The sequence below is a fragment of the Nesoenas mayeri genome (assembly GCF_963082525.1).
Source record: "Nesoenas mayeri genome assembly, chromosome: 3".
In the NCBI taxonomy this organism is placed as follows: Eukaryota; Metazoa; Chordata; class Aves; order Columbiformes; family Columbidae; genus Nesoenas; species Nesoenas mayeri.
The window spans coordinates 80,936,020-80,955,185 of NC_137544.1; the positions used below are offsets into that span (position 1 = coordinate 80,936,020).

The following is a 19,166-nucleotide window of genomic DNA, read 5'->3' on the forward strand; positions in this document are numbered from 1 at the left end:
TACAGATACCAAGTGCTTTTGAAAATGTCGCCAGGGATCCTTCATTCAAACTTTACACGGTGTACAGTACAATTGCTTTCAAACACTTGTGGCTTGTCTGGGATTTGTGAACAGTTATTTCTGATCCTGCCATGATCATCTGAGCAGAGTAAGATTAGAGATGGACCAAAATTTCAGTTTTTTCCCATCTAGCCTTCACTACAGCTTTCAAACACCATCTATGACTACAGACTACCGTCGGACCGACATCCTGGCAAAAGTAGATAACTAATAAATCTTCACACACAAGGCTTATAGTTCTCAGGCTTAACATGCTCATTAGGCCCAGCAGAGAAATCTGCTTTTCCCCACGTACTTACAGCTTCATAGTCTGCTAGCTCTAGCCTTGCTTTGTTTTGCATTGTCCGCTTGCAGAGGTAAACAGCTGGAAGAGAATAAAATAACACAGAATTTGATACTATCTCATGAGCACAGCAGACCAGATATCTAGAGGTTTCATTTCTATTTTACTGCTTGCTGGTTTTGTTTTGTTTTCTCCCTCAATTCTAAAAAGCTTTAAATAGGGGATCAATGCTACCACTATTGTAACTAAAATGATGGGTCAGATACAGAGATTCATTAAATAATTATAAAATCTGCTTTATGCAACAGACATCATCTACAAAATGCATGAGACACTTGGGATGAGGTTGTTTAATGGCCGGACAACTAACCAGCACATTAAGAAAAACAGCAAAAAACATTTTTTAAGCTGTGTGTGTATAACCCATAATGCATAGGAGTTTTATCAGGAGCTGCTGCTGTATTAGTCAAATAGTTTTTAAAAAATGTGTATATATGGTTTTATTTATTTTTACTTTAGATTTAGAAATCACAACATTTCAACCTAAGACTTCAGCTAAAAATTAATTACAGATAAAATTTAAGACTCATACAGTATAGTCTGCTATAACCAATATTCAAAATAAAAAAAACGGAAGACCAAAAACTGGAAAAGGTGTATAATGTATTAGATATAATGAGAAAAAATATTATTTCATTGATTATTTCATTATTTCATATATTATTTCATTGATTTTCTAGATGCAAAATCCTTCAGCAGAGCTGTTCTGCCTCTGTATCATTCAGAGTCTTAACTAATAAAATGGAATACTGACAGCTAAATTATGAAAATGATACTTGAAGCTACATAAACACCACAGTGGTTTGCATCACCTTGCTTGATTTTGAATTCTTTATGCACTCCATTACCCTTGAATGAAGTACATTTCCAACAGACTGTATTTAGCAATGAATACTTCACATCAGCTCTGAATATTTTACAGCTTCCCCCACCAGCAAGACAATGAGTGCAGCACAATTCCTTATTGTGCAATATTTACCCACTTCATTACTTCAGAGCACCGTCTCATGTGTCAGATGGAGGAATCTTTTGATCAGTGTAGGTAAGAAAACCTTAACTCATCTGTGGTGTCGATGATTGGCAAAAAGAGCCCGTATTTACTGCTGGTCATTAGAAATGTTCCCAGTTCCTGACTGCCAGCTTGTCCACTACAGGAGTAAAGGGGAATAACTTCACCTAAGAACCTCACTCTTGCAGTCACTAGGAAGGAGGAAGTGCTCATCTTGTATTTGACTCTGAGTCTTAGAGTAGTCAGATCAATTAGATATTTTACAACTCCATGGAAACATTTATTTCTGACAAGTCACCTGCAAATGCATGCAAACCCACTCCAGTGAATGCTATTTCAGTAAGTATTTTATTAAATCCAGCTGCAGTTACAGATGTTACTTGATGTAAAAAGAAGTTATATTTTAATGTAGTTTATGACTATTTTTTCCTCATTTTATGTGTGTTATCTAGTCTATTTTTATTTCATACTTTTCCACTTTTTACTCCCATAAGCAGCCATGGCCTCTTTCCCTACTCCTTGCACTCTCATATCCCTTCTGTTTCCAAAGCAATTAATGTGTCTACAAAATCTACAGGTACAGACACAAATCCACATCACACACCAAGTATAGTAGACAAACAGTTTCTATAACCTCAGTTTCCATGCATTTTAATATTATTATACACTTAAACTAGTGCATTGGCATGCATGCTGAAAAGTCACAAAAAGATGAGGGGAAGAATTCTGGATCCTTTATACCCAGGTTGCATCCACAGTTAGTAGAGTGGTAACAGAATACTGAGGAGAGAGATGGTCTTTGTCATTTAACTCCTTTTACGGTGAATCATTTTCCTCTCGTTTCCTTCAAAATTGGTTGTTTCATTGAACAAGCCAAAAAAAAAAACAACATCGCTAAACCCCTTGAAAATACTAGTGATAAAATACATATTCAATATAAATGTGTAGACAGTTCTGAGAATTCCAGGAATCAAATTTTGTTTATTCCAACAAGTATAATTCCAGCTGAAAAGAAACAAACCAAACTCCCTGTTCTCTGCACTTGATTAAGGCCTTGTAAACTATATTCTCACAGTCCCCGCATAGGCACCTTTAGTTAGTTTAGCACTTCCTTGAGTCCCATTTTGGGTATATTTTGGGATTAGCATCTCCTTCCACCTCCAACAAAAACTGTTGCTGCAGAGGTGACCAACTGTCCATCTTTATGTAAGGAGAGGTTTTAATAAAATAACATCTTCAGGTCACAGAGTACTCAGCACTAGAAAAACAACCACCAGGTCTTCAGGAGTAGGAGAGAAAAATTAGCTTGTCACACTATTAATCTACTACTGTATCTAAACAATCCTTGTTTTCACTGTGTGACTGTACTACAGTATCTTCCCTGCAGGATTCTTTTCAAGACCATTTTTGTTCCACCTCCATAGCAAATATAATAATGTTTGTTTGTTTTTTCATTATGAGCATATCTTAGCCAAGGCTCAAAAAATCACGTTAATCTCAGACATTTTTCTCTGGACTATCCAGATCCCCTCCCCTTGAGGAGCCTAAAGGTTATAATACCCATGGCTTGGATTCTTTATGTCAGAATTGTTTATATGGGCCAGTGTGGATAAGGCAGAATATGGTCCAGAAAATTTAGTTATCTGGGAAATATAACAAATATACTAGTGTTGAAGAAAATAGTCCTTAAGGACATTCCTGCTCTTTGGCTCAATTTACTATCATTGCTGTGTGCTAAGAATTACATCTTTATTATAGAAGCGTATGTTTGAAGATCTATTTAAGAGCTACTTGTAGTCACATGAGAACGCAGAAGCAGCTCAGGAATTTGAGTTCACCAGTTCACACCCTCGTCACCACGTTTTTTGGCTTGCCTGCAACAAAATTCACTAGCATATTGGAAAGCAAGAAGAATGTGAAAATCACTCTTATTTTCAGCCAGAACATTTGAAGACACAGAGAAATTAGGTTTTGTTCTTTTGACTTTTAGAGCAATGAGATCTGGAATATGGATGTCCCCATCTTTCACAGGTACCACTCCTTTTCTGCACCAGCACATGTGTAAAGCAACTGCATGTGTCCAGTAGCCTGACCCTGAGCATCTTGTGAGGATGTCAGTCAGTTGCCTGTTTCCCTCTCAAAGAAGAGCCATGAGCCCTCAGCATTTCAGAGAATGACAATGTCTGCTTTTCTAATGCCACTATTTGTATGAGTTCTCCGTGTTTTTACAGCTTCTTACAGAAGTGCAATCTGCAGAAAAGTTCTCCAACTAAAAGTTACTCTATTTCTCTATTTATTTCTCTCTTTATCTACTTCCCCACCTCTGCCCCCAAGGGTCCTGGTCAGGGCTCTTAGCACACCAAGGAGCTGTAATTGCCCTGAGCAGTCCACCCAGGGTCTCCACTGAGGCCTCCTGCACCCAGGAGTTGTGCTTAAGCCCAGCTATTTCCCCAGGCCTCCACTTGACCTACAAAGTAGATATACCTCTAACCAGCTCTGTGACTTACCAATGCTGCCCTGGCTTCCTGGCTTGACCTTGGACCCTCCTGGTCACTTGAGACTTTGTTGGTGAGGGCATTGCTCCTGACTGCACTGTTGACATCCTCAGTTCTTCCTTAGCTTCCCTTGGGAAGCTGCCTGCTCTTGCTGATCCCTGACAAGGGTGTTGAAAATGTTTTACATATAGATGAATGATATGCAAGGAACAGGGTCTCATTAATAACTTTGATTTGCTAAATATGGACTGTCACATAGACTCTTATTTTTAGAGCCAGTGTATTCTGATGGATGTTGCAATCAACATAATTGCCTCCACTAAAGTGAATTATATATTAGATGCTAGAGCTTGTGTTTTAGAAGTGACTGATTATCATGAGAAAACAGATTTGCCAATAATTCTAAAGACAATATTAAACACACAACATTTCATAATGAAAGATGGTCAGTGATGTTTATAAATGGGCATTTGAATGACAAACCAATACTAGAACACATTTTGGTAGCTGTGCAGTAAAAACAGACTACTCACTCTTCAAAACTCTTTTCAGGCATTCACAAAACATGGGCAACGTGAGAGGTTAAAGTGAGATTGCAAAGTGTTCAAGCAGGAGTTGCAGGAAGAAGGTGTCTGGGTTTTTCCTCTTCTAAGTTTTTAAATTGTTACAACCAAAAGAACCCATTTTCATGGTTCACTACATTTGTTTTCTACTCTTGACTGTTGATTTGTACTTTAAAGTTCCTGAGAAACCTCTTCAGATTTTTTCCCTTTAAATAAGATCATAGTGATAATGACAGGGTTTCATTCTAGAAGCAAGAAACTAGACTGAGTACACATTGTATTACACAGGCTTACTGAAAAAAAACCCCAAAGTTAAAGTGGGAGATTTAAGCTTGTTGCTAAACAGGGGCTAAATCTTCCCTCTCACCACTGCACAGAAAAAGCCTCAGCTAAATTCAATGGAAGCACAAACAGGCCTCTGAAGATCACAGGCAATGCCACCTACACATCCATGACCATGTACACAAACTTAAACTCCTTACATAATTTTGCCAGTGCCAGTGATGTTACAGCTTGATTCTGTCCCAGATGGTGGGTGTAACTTTCAGAGAATGCTCGTTGTCTCCACTGAGGCCAGAATAATTTTATGCTCTCTGTGAGTCAAAATTCTGGGTTCAGAGTCAGTATGTACATGCCTAGTCAGCACTTAAAGAGCAAAGAAAACAGAAAGTACTGCAAGGTCTAAGGGTTTCAAAGTGCCCTATGGGCAGACAGAAGTTCTCCCTCCCAAGTGTCTGCATCACATGGAGAATTGCAAGACAATTGGCACAGAACATGACAGCTGGATGAAGAAAGTGAAATCAACCATTTTATTTAAAATTCAGGATTTATAGTGATATTTATACCATCTTTAGGTATACTTTTACCCAATTAAAAAAAAAAAAAACAACACAAAAGTTTTACTCTTTGTGAAGGAGCACTGAGAGTCACTTAGTCTTAAAAAGATGGCAACTTTTAGGTGGACAAACAGGTCACCAATCAGCCTTGTGAATCTATAAAAGAAGTACAATTTTTTTAGTAAATGCTCATATCATTCCGTTAGAAGGAAAACCATGACAGTTTTTTACGTGCACTGAATTGTCAAATGGTCAGAAATATAGCTTCTGAAACACTCCTCCCTTGCTCTACTTTTTACTCTGTGATCACACTATTTCTGAAATGCAATTTGATTATAGATTTAGAGGGGTAGAGGACTTTCTTACATAAACCAAGGCAAAAAAGAAACAAAGTTTCAAACTACTAAAGAGCTCAAGAATTAGAAAAAGGCAGATTCACCTTCAAAACACAAAAGTTCCCAGATGCCATTGGCCTGGGAAAGTCTTGCAGGCTGACAGAGGTACAGAAGTCACTCAAGCTACGTAAACTATGGGACCAGAAAAAGAATATGCTGTTGTCAAATCTAATTTAAAATTACATCCATTGAATTATTTTGTACTTCTTGAAGTTATCATAATGCTCTCAGTTTGCATTCAAGAATTAACACCCTTCTTTGGCACCAAAAACCAAAGCTTTCTATCTTCTCTTTAGGTCCTCAGATTTAAGGGGGACTCAAATGCACTTGCTAAAAGGCTTCTAAGAAGAGGAGATGCAACAAATTCAAATATGCTGATATTGCATGGAAACCACTTGGGGCATGTGCAATCCAAGGCAAGGCTGAGGACTGCAGAAAATGTGGAGTATTTTCTTCTAAACTGCAAAAGTCAGCTACAGGGATGGCATCAGAAGCTGGCCATTACTTGACAAAGAGGGCAACTACCAGGGCCCCCCTGGGAAAGGGCTATTAGTGGCAAGACAGTGCAGGAATACAGAAAAATACATTTGGTGTCACTGCTCCCTTCATGGTCTGAAAGCTCTAATTTCCATATCAATAATGAAACAGGCAAACCTATTTCGTTTACTCAACATGCTAATTTGAAAGCAATTCTGAAAATTATGAGTTATATAGCCCTGAGGAAGAAGACTTGGGGGTGTTGGTTGATGAAATGCTCAATATGACCCAGTAATGTCTGCTTGCAGCCCAGAAAGCCAGTCATATATTGGGCTGCATCAAAAGAAGCGTGACCAGCGGGTAAAGGGAAGTGATTCTGTCCTTTTACTTTGCTCTCACGAGACTCCACCTGGAATACTGCATTCAACTCTGGAGTTCTTAGCACAGAAAAGACATGGACCTGTCAGAGAATGTCCAGAGTAAGGCCATGAAGATGATCAGAGGACTGGGGCACTTTTTCTATGAAGACAGGCTGAGAGAGATGGGATTGTTCAGCCTGGAGAAGAGAAGGCTCCGGGGAGACCATATAGCAGCCTTCAAGTGTTATACCTAAAGGGGAACTGCAAGAAAGCTGGGAGACAGGCTTTTTTACAAGATCAGTAGTGATAAGAGAAGGGGTAATGGCTTTAAACTGAAAGAGTAGAGTAGATTTAGATTAAAAATAAGGAAGAAATCCTTTACCATGAGGGTGGCGAGGCACTGGAACATGCTGCCCAGAGTAGCTGTGGATGCCCCATCCCTGGCAGTGTTCAAAGCCAGGCTGGATGGGGCTTGGAGCAACCTGGTCTAGTGGAAGGTGTCCCTGCCCATGGCAGAGGGGCTTGAAACTAGATGATCTTTATGGTCCCTTCCAACCCAAACCGTTCTACGACTCTATATTTATAATTCTTGGAACTTATTCTGATAAGACATTTTACTTCTATTTATATGGGACCCAGGTGCAGATTATCAATGGTTTTAAAGCCATGCTTTTAAAATAAAATAACTGACACATGTAATTGAGTCAGTTAACTTTTCATAAGCTGGCATGTAGATGCATTCGCCAAACACATTTTCTATGTTCCGCATATTATGGAAATAAGTTATACATTCATGGAAAGAAAAACGCAGGTAAGTACAGAACCCTGAAGTGGTGAGCTGATTAGAAAGCGTTTTCAGGAAATGCCTCCTGCTTACAGAGCCTGTGCTCCAGTGGTTTGTCAGTGTCAGAATTAGCAAGGATCAGAACAAAATTTAGGACATGCTTGTAGAAGTGAGAGTTTCTTCTCATAATTTATATGACAGAGATAGCTCCTAATGAGTGAATTATGTAGCTCTGCAGAGAAACATAATGGGATATGAATTCAGAGTGGAAAAAAAAACCTTGTAGGTCATCTGTTCCACCTTTCTGCTGTCTCTTTCCTAAAGCTCATTTGATTTGGTTCTGCCCAGATTAAATTTTATGCACAGGAAGCACTGGCCCCAGCCACATTTTTCTTGAGAGACTGTTGTCCTTGATAGACTGTACTTCTCACTTAGTCCTGCAACCAAAATTTTAGTAAATACATTCCATATATCTGTTTTTTTTCAAAGCAAGGTCAATAAACCACAGCCAGTATTAGCAATAATTAAGTACATTACTTGAATCTGGTAGAAAGAGTCCATTCCTTACCTAAAACCCAGGAAATTTTGAGACACTTTGCAACAGGTTCTTAAAGGAGGGATCTCTATTATGGACCTAAGAGAACTGCTTGTAGGAGTCATTGCTGATGTACTCTGTTTGATAACAACCGAGGCAAAAATGGGAACTGGTCAATGAGATTCAAGATTATGGAACTGAAGAGCTCTCCAGAATCTATTTACACTATATTAGTAAACTTCTCCTTATTCTTATAGCATAAATTTTAACAAATACATTTTTATTCATATCTGACAATTTATATAGAAGAAAATGCTACTCTCCTACCAGTTTTGCCCCAAGCTACTGACTCATATTTATGGATTGATTTGCAGAGATGCTGAGCACATGCAGTTTTCCAGCAGAGTTTAGGAAAGCAATAGGGCTTAATATTTTTCAAACACAAATCACTTACTAATAAGCTGTTGCCAATGGAATTCTGCCTGAGCATTTGGGGAAAGTAAGTATATGATACATCTTCTATAGCTCTTCTTCTAGACAGTTACCCCATGGAAAAGGGTGCAGCAAGATGCATGTGAGCGAAAATTCCTGAAAAAATCAAATTTTCATAGAGGGATTTGAAAGCTAGACACGCCAAATAAGTAGGCAACAAACTCCAGAGATAAAATTATATTAAAATTTTCAGTATGTGAACAACATGATTGCAGTTACTCATTGTGCACTATATACTCTGCAGCATGACTGCAACTTTGGCAGAGAAAAGGCAGATGAGCCCAGTGTGATGGCCGGTGTTCAGAAGGAAGCAGCAGAGGCTGAACACAGAGGGGTCTCTCTCAGTTTACTCTTAAGTGATGAGAAGGTATCCTTAGGAAGTTTTGTACAGGCAGACTCGTTAGCTGATTATCAAAAAAAAAAAAAAAAAAAAAAAAAAAAAGACAAATATTTGCTTTCATAAAAATGCTGGAAGACAGCTACGAGACAACAACCTTCATTTAGCAAAAGCAGATTTTTTTTTTGCTGTAACTCAGACTTTATAACAAAGTCATGAATATTTATAGGAGCTGCCACCAAAGTTTACAGGCAGCACTTCTCCAGACAGGGAGCTTACATTTTTAAGGGGAGAAACTAATTAAGTTTTGGGTTATTTTCCTGTAAATGCTCTAGTTTCCTAGAAGACTGCTTTTACAACACATGACTTTATTTGGAAGGCTAGTGAAAATATGTACATTTTCAAAACTTGCCCTTCTTCAGTGCAGCAGAATTGTAAGAATTAGCTTTGACTATACAGAAAAATAGTCTCATTAGCATCATTTACAGATCACATGGTTATGTGCTCTTAAACTCATGTCACATTATCAGTTTAGTGTGTTCTCCATAATCTACCAAGATTCTGTAATCCTCAGTTTTTAACTAATTTGGGAGAAATACACACACATAAAACTACAAGGCTGAAACAGTATCCTATTGCAACTATATAGTTGCAGTTGTGGTCTTCTATTGTTAGGTCAAATCTACTTAACACTATAAGTGATCATGGAACTTTCAAAATTTTATTCTATCCATCCTTTGAACATACTTATTTTTATAATATGCAGTTAACTGTAAGAAAAGGTCTGTATTTCACAGATACTTTTGAGTCTAACCATCAACAAAAGTACACTACAGAAAATGAGTAAAGGTTACTAATTCTTCTTCATATATTACATGTCTGGATTTTTTTGCTTAGGTTTAGGCTTGAGCTTTTCAAACACAAAAATAATTGCTATTTTGTTGTGAATGGATTTTTTACCTAGCTTTTCATATCTTATTTATCTCTTTCAAATAAGAGAGGAGTTCCTGAAATTTACAACTGCTGTGAGTCACTAAACCTCCAAAAGAACCTGACAGGTCCCATGACAACAAATGCCAAATGCAGAGGGAATAACAATTTTATATGTGGCTTTATATTTCCCCTTTTTGAGATGCAATGGAGTTCACAAGTCTCCATACTTAATTAATTCTTAATGACATGAGCTGTTTTTAATCTACCAGGAAAAAATCCTATCAGTTACAAAATTACATCTGTAAAAAAAGAGAAAATGATTACAGTAGGTCACATGCTCAGCCTTTAGCTGTGTTCATTTCCAGAGACATTTTTCTGAGCTGATATCCAATTCTATTTGTCACAAAACCAAATTATAACTCAGGACCTTGACTTAACTCACAGTAAACACAAAGTGATTTGAACTACACTGGCTTTAAATAAAAACAACAACAACAACAACAATAATAATAATGATAATAATGTGCATACTTCTTTTCACTAATAAAATCCCATTGAAAGCAAGGGGATTCTGCACAGAACAACATGTCCTGCATGGGTGGACTCCAAGACATATGGCATTCAAATGGGTATCTTCAACAGATGGAATCTAAGAAACTGCCTTTTAAAAATTATTTGCAATTTGAGACACCTCTCTGAGATTTCTTATAGCATAATTTTTCAAGAAAAAGAGAGGGAGATTTTAAGCACCTTGTGAAAATCTATAGTTTCTTAGTAAACTCAGAATGATCAGATAGTTAATATTTCAATTGTTACAATCAAATCCAAAGGCTACACAATTCCACTATGACATACAGAAATTAACCCAAGGCTTCTTTTTGCCACCAAGACATAGCACTCACTGTGGCTTTGTCATGAGAATGGGTCTGCAGTTTCTTGGCATTTTGGAAGACTGTGTTTTCATGTCTTTTTGCTTCACATTTTCTTCATATCAATCTTTTTAAATGAAAATATTTGATATTACAAACTCACATGGAATAAGAAAATATATTTTAGGGAAGATATTAACATATAAATCAAAGATGTAAACATTATTTGTTTCTGAGTCAGCTCTGGTGATAAAGTAACACATGCGGTATCTCAATCTCATTTAATTTCTAGTTGAAGATTAATTATTTTCCTGGCAGTATGCTACATTCTGGACAGTAGCCCAGCTATGGGTGAGTAATGGTAAGTAACTGGGAGTAATTTTAAAATTCAAATATAAATGTAGTGTGATTTCAAAGACTTGCAAAATTAGGTCAATGCCAAAGAAAATGGTCTGCTTTGTTAATAACTTTGATAAAGAAAGATTACAGAGAAAGCTGGCTTCTTGCTGGTCTTGAGAGACTCCTAATGCCTGTCACAGTCATTAGCTTTAAGAATTTCATTTTAAAAATTGTTCAGGACAAGCCCATGACAACAGAAGCATTTCACAGCACCATAATACATTACAAATATGAAATATCTGCAATATTCTATTTATTATACCTTGTTGTGATTGCTGTGAAAATCCACAGAACCTCCTTTGAATGTATTTGAGGTGGAATTTATCCTTTAATATCCTCAAATTGTTTCAATGTTATGTCAGATTTATTTTGGATTCTTGAATATTAGCTGTTTGATTTTTCTATTCCTCTGATGACCATTGTTTACAACAGTTATGTAATCCTTTTTGCAAGCAGCTGTATTCAGTTCTCTACCCTCTTTTTATATTCATAGAAAGCTAGGAGGAAAAATCCTGAGGCCACAAGGCAAGTGCTAATTTCTGTAACCAAGAAGATGATAACCAAATAAGAACACTACTGAAAAAACTGAAGTATTAAAATTTTATTTTCCTGTGAATGCTCTAGCATTAGCCAATTCTGGTGACACACAGGCACCTTAGGTAAATGTAATGCAACACCCTTCCCTTCCCTTCCCTTCCCTTCCCTTCCCTTCCCTTCCCTTCCCTTCCCTTCCCTTCCCTTCCCTTCCCTTCCCTTCCCTTCCCTTCCCTTCCCTTCCCTTCCCTTCCCTTCTCTTCCTTCTTTCCCTTCTTCCCCTTTTGCAACAGAAGTCAAATTCACCAACTGTGACAGATTTTACAGGTCTTATATTTAAATCTCGAAAGGTCTCAAATGAGTATGTTTATTGTCCCACAAAGGCACCTCCCCACATGATGAAGAGACTTCTTCCAAGTTAATTCTGTATTTCTGGCACGGAAAAACTGGACAGATTATACATCTATTTACCAACTAACATGTAATTCACTGCCCAGTCCAGTGATCAGCTGTGATGAGAAAGTTAGTGTCTACTAATTTAGACTAAAGGATATTAATAGAAACTTCCTCAGCCTCATCTCAAGGTCAGACCAGTTAAGCATATATTTATTTACTAAAATTCCCCTGGTAATGTAATACACATTACACTGAACAACTCAATGGGTCTCAAAACCACAGTAAATTACTTTCTGATCTTTAACATATTAGGAGACTACACTGAAGTGTTCCTCTGAGAAAAACAAGTAACACTTTCACTGAAAAGAAAAAACATTGTAATGCATGCTAAAACAAGCATTTCTCCTTCAGCAACTAATTTCCCCATATGGAGATGCTAATCACTCAGGTATGGTATCACAGAATCACAGTAACTCATGGTATGAGTTAGTCCTCCTTTGCAGCTTTCAAGAACTATTTGCTGGACATCTTCATATCTCAGTATTTTAAAGAAAGATGAACATTTTTCACCTTCCATGGGATGAGGAAAGTGTCACCACTTTCGGACCCTACCCTGAAGGCACTCAGCTCTGCTGAGTGTCCCAGCGTGAAGTTGTTTTATTTAGCAATGTATTTGAAATTAAACTGCGTCCACTGTGGCAAGGAATGAAGGGTCTATCAGAACCATTCATCCCTGTGGTTTGCAGCTCCCAAGGGCTGAGTTTGAATCCATATTGCAAGTGAACTTGCATCTAAATTTCCAAAAAGCTGTAAATAGAGACTTTCAAAATTCGAGTTTTTGAAAAGGTAAGCTATCATGTACATGCTTCATTACCTAAATAAGTGACTTGGTCTTCAGGCGAGATGAGTAGTTACAGTCTGGATTAGAATGAACAGGAGACTGTTCATAGATGATCCATTTTCCTTAAAAATTAGGTCAATATTTAGTGTACAGAGGCACCTAATTTTGGTTATAATTTTTATGAGGGTTTTTGTTAATACTTTACTACCTATTATCTTCAGATTTTCATGTCTAAGCACATATCAGTAACTACAACGCATAATTTATGAATAAAAACCCAAGAAAAAGGCAAATAAATAAGGAAATTTCTAACACAGTTTATATAAGAACCATATTAGTTTCCATAATAAATAATTTTCCACAAAGTGTATATCAGAAATAAAAGAGTTAAATTAGGCACATCTTTGGGTCTGAATCAGAGAATAACTATTGCACAACCATGAATAAAGCCTCCTCTGCTTCACTGAGACTTCGTCACTGTAAATAATTACACTTCCTGGAACAAACAGAAGATGTAAATGGCAAGGTAGAATAAGTTTTGAGGTTTGTTTTGCTTTGTTGTTTGGTTTTTGGTTTTTTTTTTATTTCCCCCCTTCAGATCAACTCCAAATCTGACTTTATAAACTTCTAAAACACTCTGAAAAAGGTAACAACACATTCATTTCAATATCAGCAATTCTTGTACAAGAATTATATTACATATAATTATGTTTTTAACAGTGGGATGATTAAACAAGACAGACTGCAATGATGTGTTCATTCATAATTTTCAAAAGAAACGCGAAAGTTTTCTACACTGACCATAGTCTGTGTTTTCCGGCTCCCAGCAATTTGATGGCCAAAAATAGGGTGTCTATAGACAAAACAAAAAAGCAGGGAACTCAAGTTAGACAGTGCAAGGATTGTACAGTTCTTGGATTGATACTGGTTTTCAGAGTCAATTTAACATTTTGGGTAGATCTATCATATTGCTAACTTGACAAGTTTGAAATAGACATCATAACAGAAAATCAGTTTTGTACGCTTGTTTATTGAACTATTGTCAGAACGGCATTGGAAAAGAGGAACAGAGTGTTCTTTTTATTTTTAAAGTTAAGGGAACAAAACCCACAAGATTAGGTAGTGAGGCTGTCTTTTTCATCTTCCCTTTTCATCTACCTCTCACATGTCCCAGAGAATCAGTTTTAGAAGGTGAAAAGCCAAAAGATACTTCGGGGTACATTCATTTCTTGATTTTGGAGAGTTTTTATTAGTATACATTAATGTTCCATACTCTTTCCTAGAAGTTATTTGTTTAAAAATGCCACTAAACACAACTTGTTTTCACAAAGTTATCAAAGTTTTCATCTGTTGACATCTATTTTTTTCTATTATAATTGTTTACCAATTGTGATTTAAAATGTGATTTTTTTTTTAATGGAAAGCCGATAATAGTATCAATAACTAGTTCAATATTGTGCTTATTAAAACTGTGCTAAATGTTTTGCTAAAATAATTCACTTCTACTAAATGAAGACTATAAGACCATATAAGCATTTTTCATACAAATAACTTAATTTTTAAAATGGATTATAGTATTTTATACATAACATATATATATACATACATACATACACATACAGAGAGTTACATATTATTTGAGCATTTGAACTACTCTCATGAAATAGGTGAACAGGTATGAGTGGTATTTCAAAGCTGGGTGCTTCCTTAGGAAAAAATTCTGCTTTACTTTCTGTTTCTTATGGGTTTTTCTCAAAGATCTCCCAGCTGCAAAAATGGAAAGCTCTCTTGCTGCACACTTCCCTCAAAATTGTTTTAATGCTAATCTGGAAACCAATAGGGCTGAAGGGTGACACATCCACATCTACTGTCAGGTTAAATATACCTTGTGAAAAATGTCTCTATTGTAAAAATGACCCATCAACTTCAATAGGAATGATTTAGAACTTGCTATTTATCAAGCAAGAGTAATGAGTTAAAAGGTAAAAAAGAAACTATCACAAGCTAACTTTGAAGGCTGAGATGTGGTTCTTCTAAGCTGTTTGGTGCTCTGTAATGGAGCAGCAATAACTCATTATCCTACCAACTATTCCTTTGCAGTGCCACTGAAACCAAAGTGAACAGCTCAAAAGGAACGAAGAGGAACCCCTAAACAATGAATGGCAGCACTCAGTGAATCCTGGAGAAGGAAGAAGTGATAAAAGTAATTTGACAATGTCAATTATAGAAAGCATAAAGTCTCCATCATTTAAATATACAGTTTTCAAGCCCAGGGAGGGAGAACATTCCTTCCTTCGAGGCATGAAGTGTATCTTGGGAGAGGCACAAGAAGAAGAGTACAATTACCTCATTCTGCTGCTAACAGTAACTTTAACCTGTGTTTATGAGTTCCAGTTGAGCTTCTGGAAAAAGGATGCAGTGAGGGTTAATAAATACATAGAAATGATATCCATTCAGGCAGCTCCTGAGCTGAAACTGGCTAGGGGTCAGAGTTTATTTAGGTGGGGATTAGCAATTATGGAGGAGAGTGGCTGGAGAAATACGCAGGGGAAGAGCCCTTTCAGAAGCAGAGACACAGAGATTCTCCCAATTGTGGGTATACTTGTGAATTCCATATTAAAACCCATCATACATACTTAGGATCTGTCTTGACAAATTACATATACTCCCACCCCAGCTGAAACTTAAAAAATAAATTCTGTCTTCTGATTTTAAACCAATTCCCTGAGGTTCTGAGAAAATCCCAAAACTGCTCTTGGCATTCCTTTCATATCAGGCTGTGAGGAAATATTATATATTCATGACTATATGTTTGTCATGCAAGAGAAGGATTCTGTTGTTTTATATAGATATGAAAAGCTACTCCCGGCCAGCAAGAACACTTGAAGAAAGCATTCTGAGAGGGTCTCAGAGAGATTATATCAATCAAGGGTAAATCTGATATTACTGTTTTCAGTATTAAGTTAAAATAACACATTAAGCTTCTATTGGGACTTGCACATCGGTGGTGGAGGGAGTGTGGGTGCTAAAGAGAATATGGGAAAGGGGGCAGGATCGCCAATGTTGTGAAATGTCACTTTAGCTCACTAGGAGGCAGAGGTGGCCAAGGCTTTTCTGAACGATAAAAAGGCGTCCCAACGGCAGAACCTGCTTCTAACAGAGGGACCCAGTTCAGACCAATGCTGAGAAATATGGAAATGCACAGACAACACTTTTTTCTTTCCAAAGCTGAACAAAACTTTCAAGGGAACAGATAAAATCCATTTTCTATTCGATTAGAGAATACCTGACTAAGACTTTGCAGATGTGTAGTACTCAGAGAGAAAGCAACTGCAGGATGAGACAGACTGATACTCTGCAAAGCTGAGCACAGCAGCATGAGGGCCAGCAGGCTCAGAAAATGGGCAGGGGTCTCCTAGGTAAGCAAACTGAGAGCCAAGGAGACGGAAGGGAGATGGCAGCTGCTGGCAGAGAGCATACTAAATCCAAGCACCTTTATATAGAAAGTGTAGTGACAGGCCAGTGTAAGTACCAATGAGCTGAACATGAAAAAGAGATCATGGAAAAAGCACAAACTAATGCAGATGCTACTAAGGATGAGCATAAGCCTCCCTGCGCCATCATCCCTCTGAAGATAAAAGCAGGAAAGTTAAAACAGAACATAAGTTTTAATTAGCGAATCACATGACATATCATAATAAAAGGTTTTAATTATGTGTTATAAGGTAAGCCAAAAAGAAACCTCAGCAAAAAGCAAACATCATGATATGAGAAAGGGTTTCAAATAACAGTACAGATAAGTACAGATGATTATTAAATGCCTTCCTTGTTTGAGTCTCCAGAAGGAGGGAGACTGTGGTCAGCTAAAGGTCTTTCTGCCCAGGGAATGAGGTGGGCACGAGCTCTCCTTGCTGGTGCTCCAAACTGGGCTGGCAGAAGCTGCCTCTGCGATACGAGCCCTGTCCCTGCCCGCCTGCTGCTGGGCAGGTTTGCCGGCCCCGCTGAGCAGCGCAGCGCCCAGCCCCAGCACCGCGGCCTGGCTGCGGCTGCTGCAGACAGCTGGCTCCCAGGGGAACAAAGTTCAATCTGTCTGCAACCAGCCCTGCAAACAGGCCCAAAATTAATTTTGACGTGAAGATAAGACTACAGGGGAGGGAAAAAAAAATAAAATAAAAGCTACAGGAAGAGAAATACTTATGTGAGGTCAGAGAGTTCAGGTTAGAGGCCTGGTGAAATTCAGCACAGAACACTTAAGGAATTATTGTGTTTTCATGTGGGTAAATTGTGTTTATTTGTAGAAAACAAAAAAGCCTCAAAAAACTAAAGAATGACTCCTGGATCCACAGCACTCTGAGTAACACAGATGTGCAAATATTATGACTAAAGTTTTGCTCTGGTACTTCCTTCTTATTCTCCTCTACCTCTAACTCTATAGTATCCAATGGGCAAGAGTTATCAAAAATATTGAATTATCTGCATGATGTTTAAAGGAGAGGAAGTTACCTGAAGGACAAGTTATGCACAGAAAAAAAACATTCATTAAAATAACCTTTGAAACATGGGCTGTTATTTTAAAAAAATTAGAAAATCACATAAGGCAGAGGAGCCTCAGAAGACTACAGTTAGGGAAGGATCTACCTTTTTCAGAAAAGGAAAAAACGGACATTTTCTGTATTCTAATCTTTCTAGATCTAGTATCTAGATTGAAAAATTGTAATACACTATCCTTAAAAGCTAAAGGTTACTCAACTTCAATTTTTCCAAAAGCATATTAGGTTGCTGACAGTGTAAAGCCCCTACTAGATGATAAATAAACAGTAGAAGCCATGTATTTTGACCAAGGCAAAGTCGTACATTACTTTTTTACCAGCATGTAAAGAATTATGGTGTCACCATAAGTTATGTGCTCAAAAGCAGCTACAGCTGCTGATAGAGTTGTATTCAAAGTGTAGATAACTACTATTCACTTTCAAAGCAGGAAATGGCCTTGGTGGGTGCAGAAACAAAAACACTAGATACTGAAAATGAAATGTGATTTAAAAATTAGTTTCCGATTAATGGATTTTTGCAATGATGTGATTTTATGGAAAAAAAAAATGCATCAACAATAAACTTCTGTTTAGTTAAAATGACTGACATTTTTCCAAATATGTCTTCCACATTTTCTTACCTAATTGTCTGGTCCTAACAGTCACAAAGTTCTGGTCTTAATCTAACTCACAACGTGTCATGCACACTGGAAAAACTGAAATACCCCTTGATAAATTGTAGTAATAAAAGTAAATCTCAAGCAACATCACTCCTGGCTGAGAAAAAAAAACAGGGAGAAACCTCGTCACAAGGCTTCCATGATAGTATAATTCAGTTATTGGAATGATGCATTAAGATTTTGGGGAAATGTGTGTCAAGGGCCCGTGTTCAGGCTGGCGCTCAAAGGCACTGGACAGCCCCTTGCCTGTTTCCATTCTTCAGGGACATCTCTGAGTGCGTCCTCACCACTCCCGGCTACAGTCATCAGCCCCAGCACCTCATGGGCTCCTGCCTGCCCAGAGATTTATTGTCCCAGCCTCTGCAATCAGGCAAGTTAACATCTAGCTGACACAAAGTCTTGGACAGAAATCTCTGGAACCTTCGACTCCAGAACCCTCATTTTCCTACAAATGCAGTCTGAAGTTACTTTGCCCCTTAGATGTTACAGACCTCAAACAGTTTAATCACATAACACGTGACTGTAGGGTATGTGCTGGGTTTACATCTCTCCACTTCTGTTCCAAAAGTCTCCACATAATTTAACAGTCCAGATATTTAATAATCCCTTAGAAGAATTTGCTAGAGAGGTTATTGATGAAGACTAGGGGAAGAAGACTTGCTTGGTCAACACAGAAAGATTAGGAAGTAAAGATTACAATAAGAAGATCCCTGGTCTATTGGAATGAGATCAGGAATGAGAACAGGAGGTGTGTGCAAAGCAGAAGGCTGCCTGCTCTCATCTGATGTATCAAAAATCTCCCACAGCAATGTAAGGAGGCTTTGCCCACGTAAAGGACCTTCTCTATACTTGGACTATGCAAACAAAGTTTGGTTTAGCTATTTCTTACAACTCACATATCCCAAGTACACTGGAGAAGAAGTATAACATCCCTTGCAATATCACATATTCCTATAGCAAAAACATTACACGATCTATCCGCCTTGTTTCATGATCTAGAAACACTACAGAAGTGAAGATTTTCCCCAGGAGAGTTAAGGACATGGTATAACTTGCTGTACCTCACCATTCCCATTTTCAGAGAGAAGATTATGAAATATCAAGGGGGTTTTGTGAAATGTAGAAAATACGAAGGAATTATCATACTTAAGAATTTCACTTTTCCTCAGAAGTAAATGTGAAGCTGTTCATCATGAACAAGTATTAAACAGGGAACATTTGTCATTCTGCCATGACATCCCACTTATAGCAGGAAGGAAGGTGGGTGGTAGAACGGTTTGGGGAAAGTCAAGTACTGTTT

The 19,166-nt window shown here is 37.6% G+C and overlaps 1 protein-coding gene across 13 annotated transcripts in view; it reads right to left on the minus strand.

The window, feature by feature from the left end:
• RGS7 (regulator of G protein signaling 7) overlaps positions 1-19,166 on the minus strand; it is a gene marked incomplete at both ends in the record, with an annotated part of 236,082 nt that overhangs the window by 59,760 nt on the left and 157,156 nt on the right. For 10 of the 13 annotated variants that reach the window (XM_080343032.1, XM_080343037.1, XM_080343038.1 and 7 more), the window contains 2 exons: positions 360-424; positions 13,459-13,510. In XM_080343032.1, coding sequence (XP_080199158.1) covers positions 360-424; positions 13,459-13,510 — 117 coding nt within the window. The remainder of the gene's footprint in view (positions 1-359; positions 425-13,458; positions 13,511-19,166) is intronic. The other 3 variants (XM_080343031.1, XM_080343030.1, XM_080343039.1) reach the window with 1 other exon arrangement.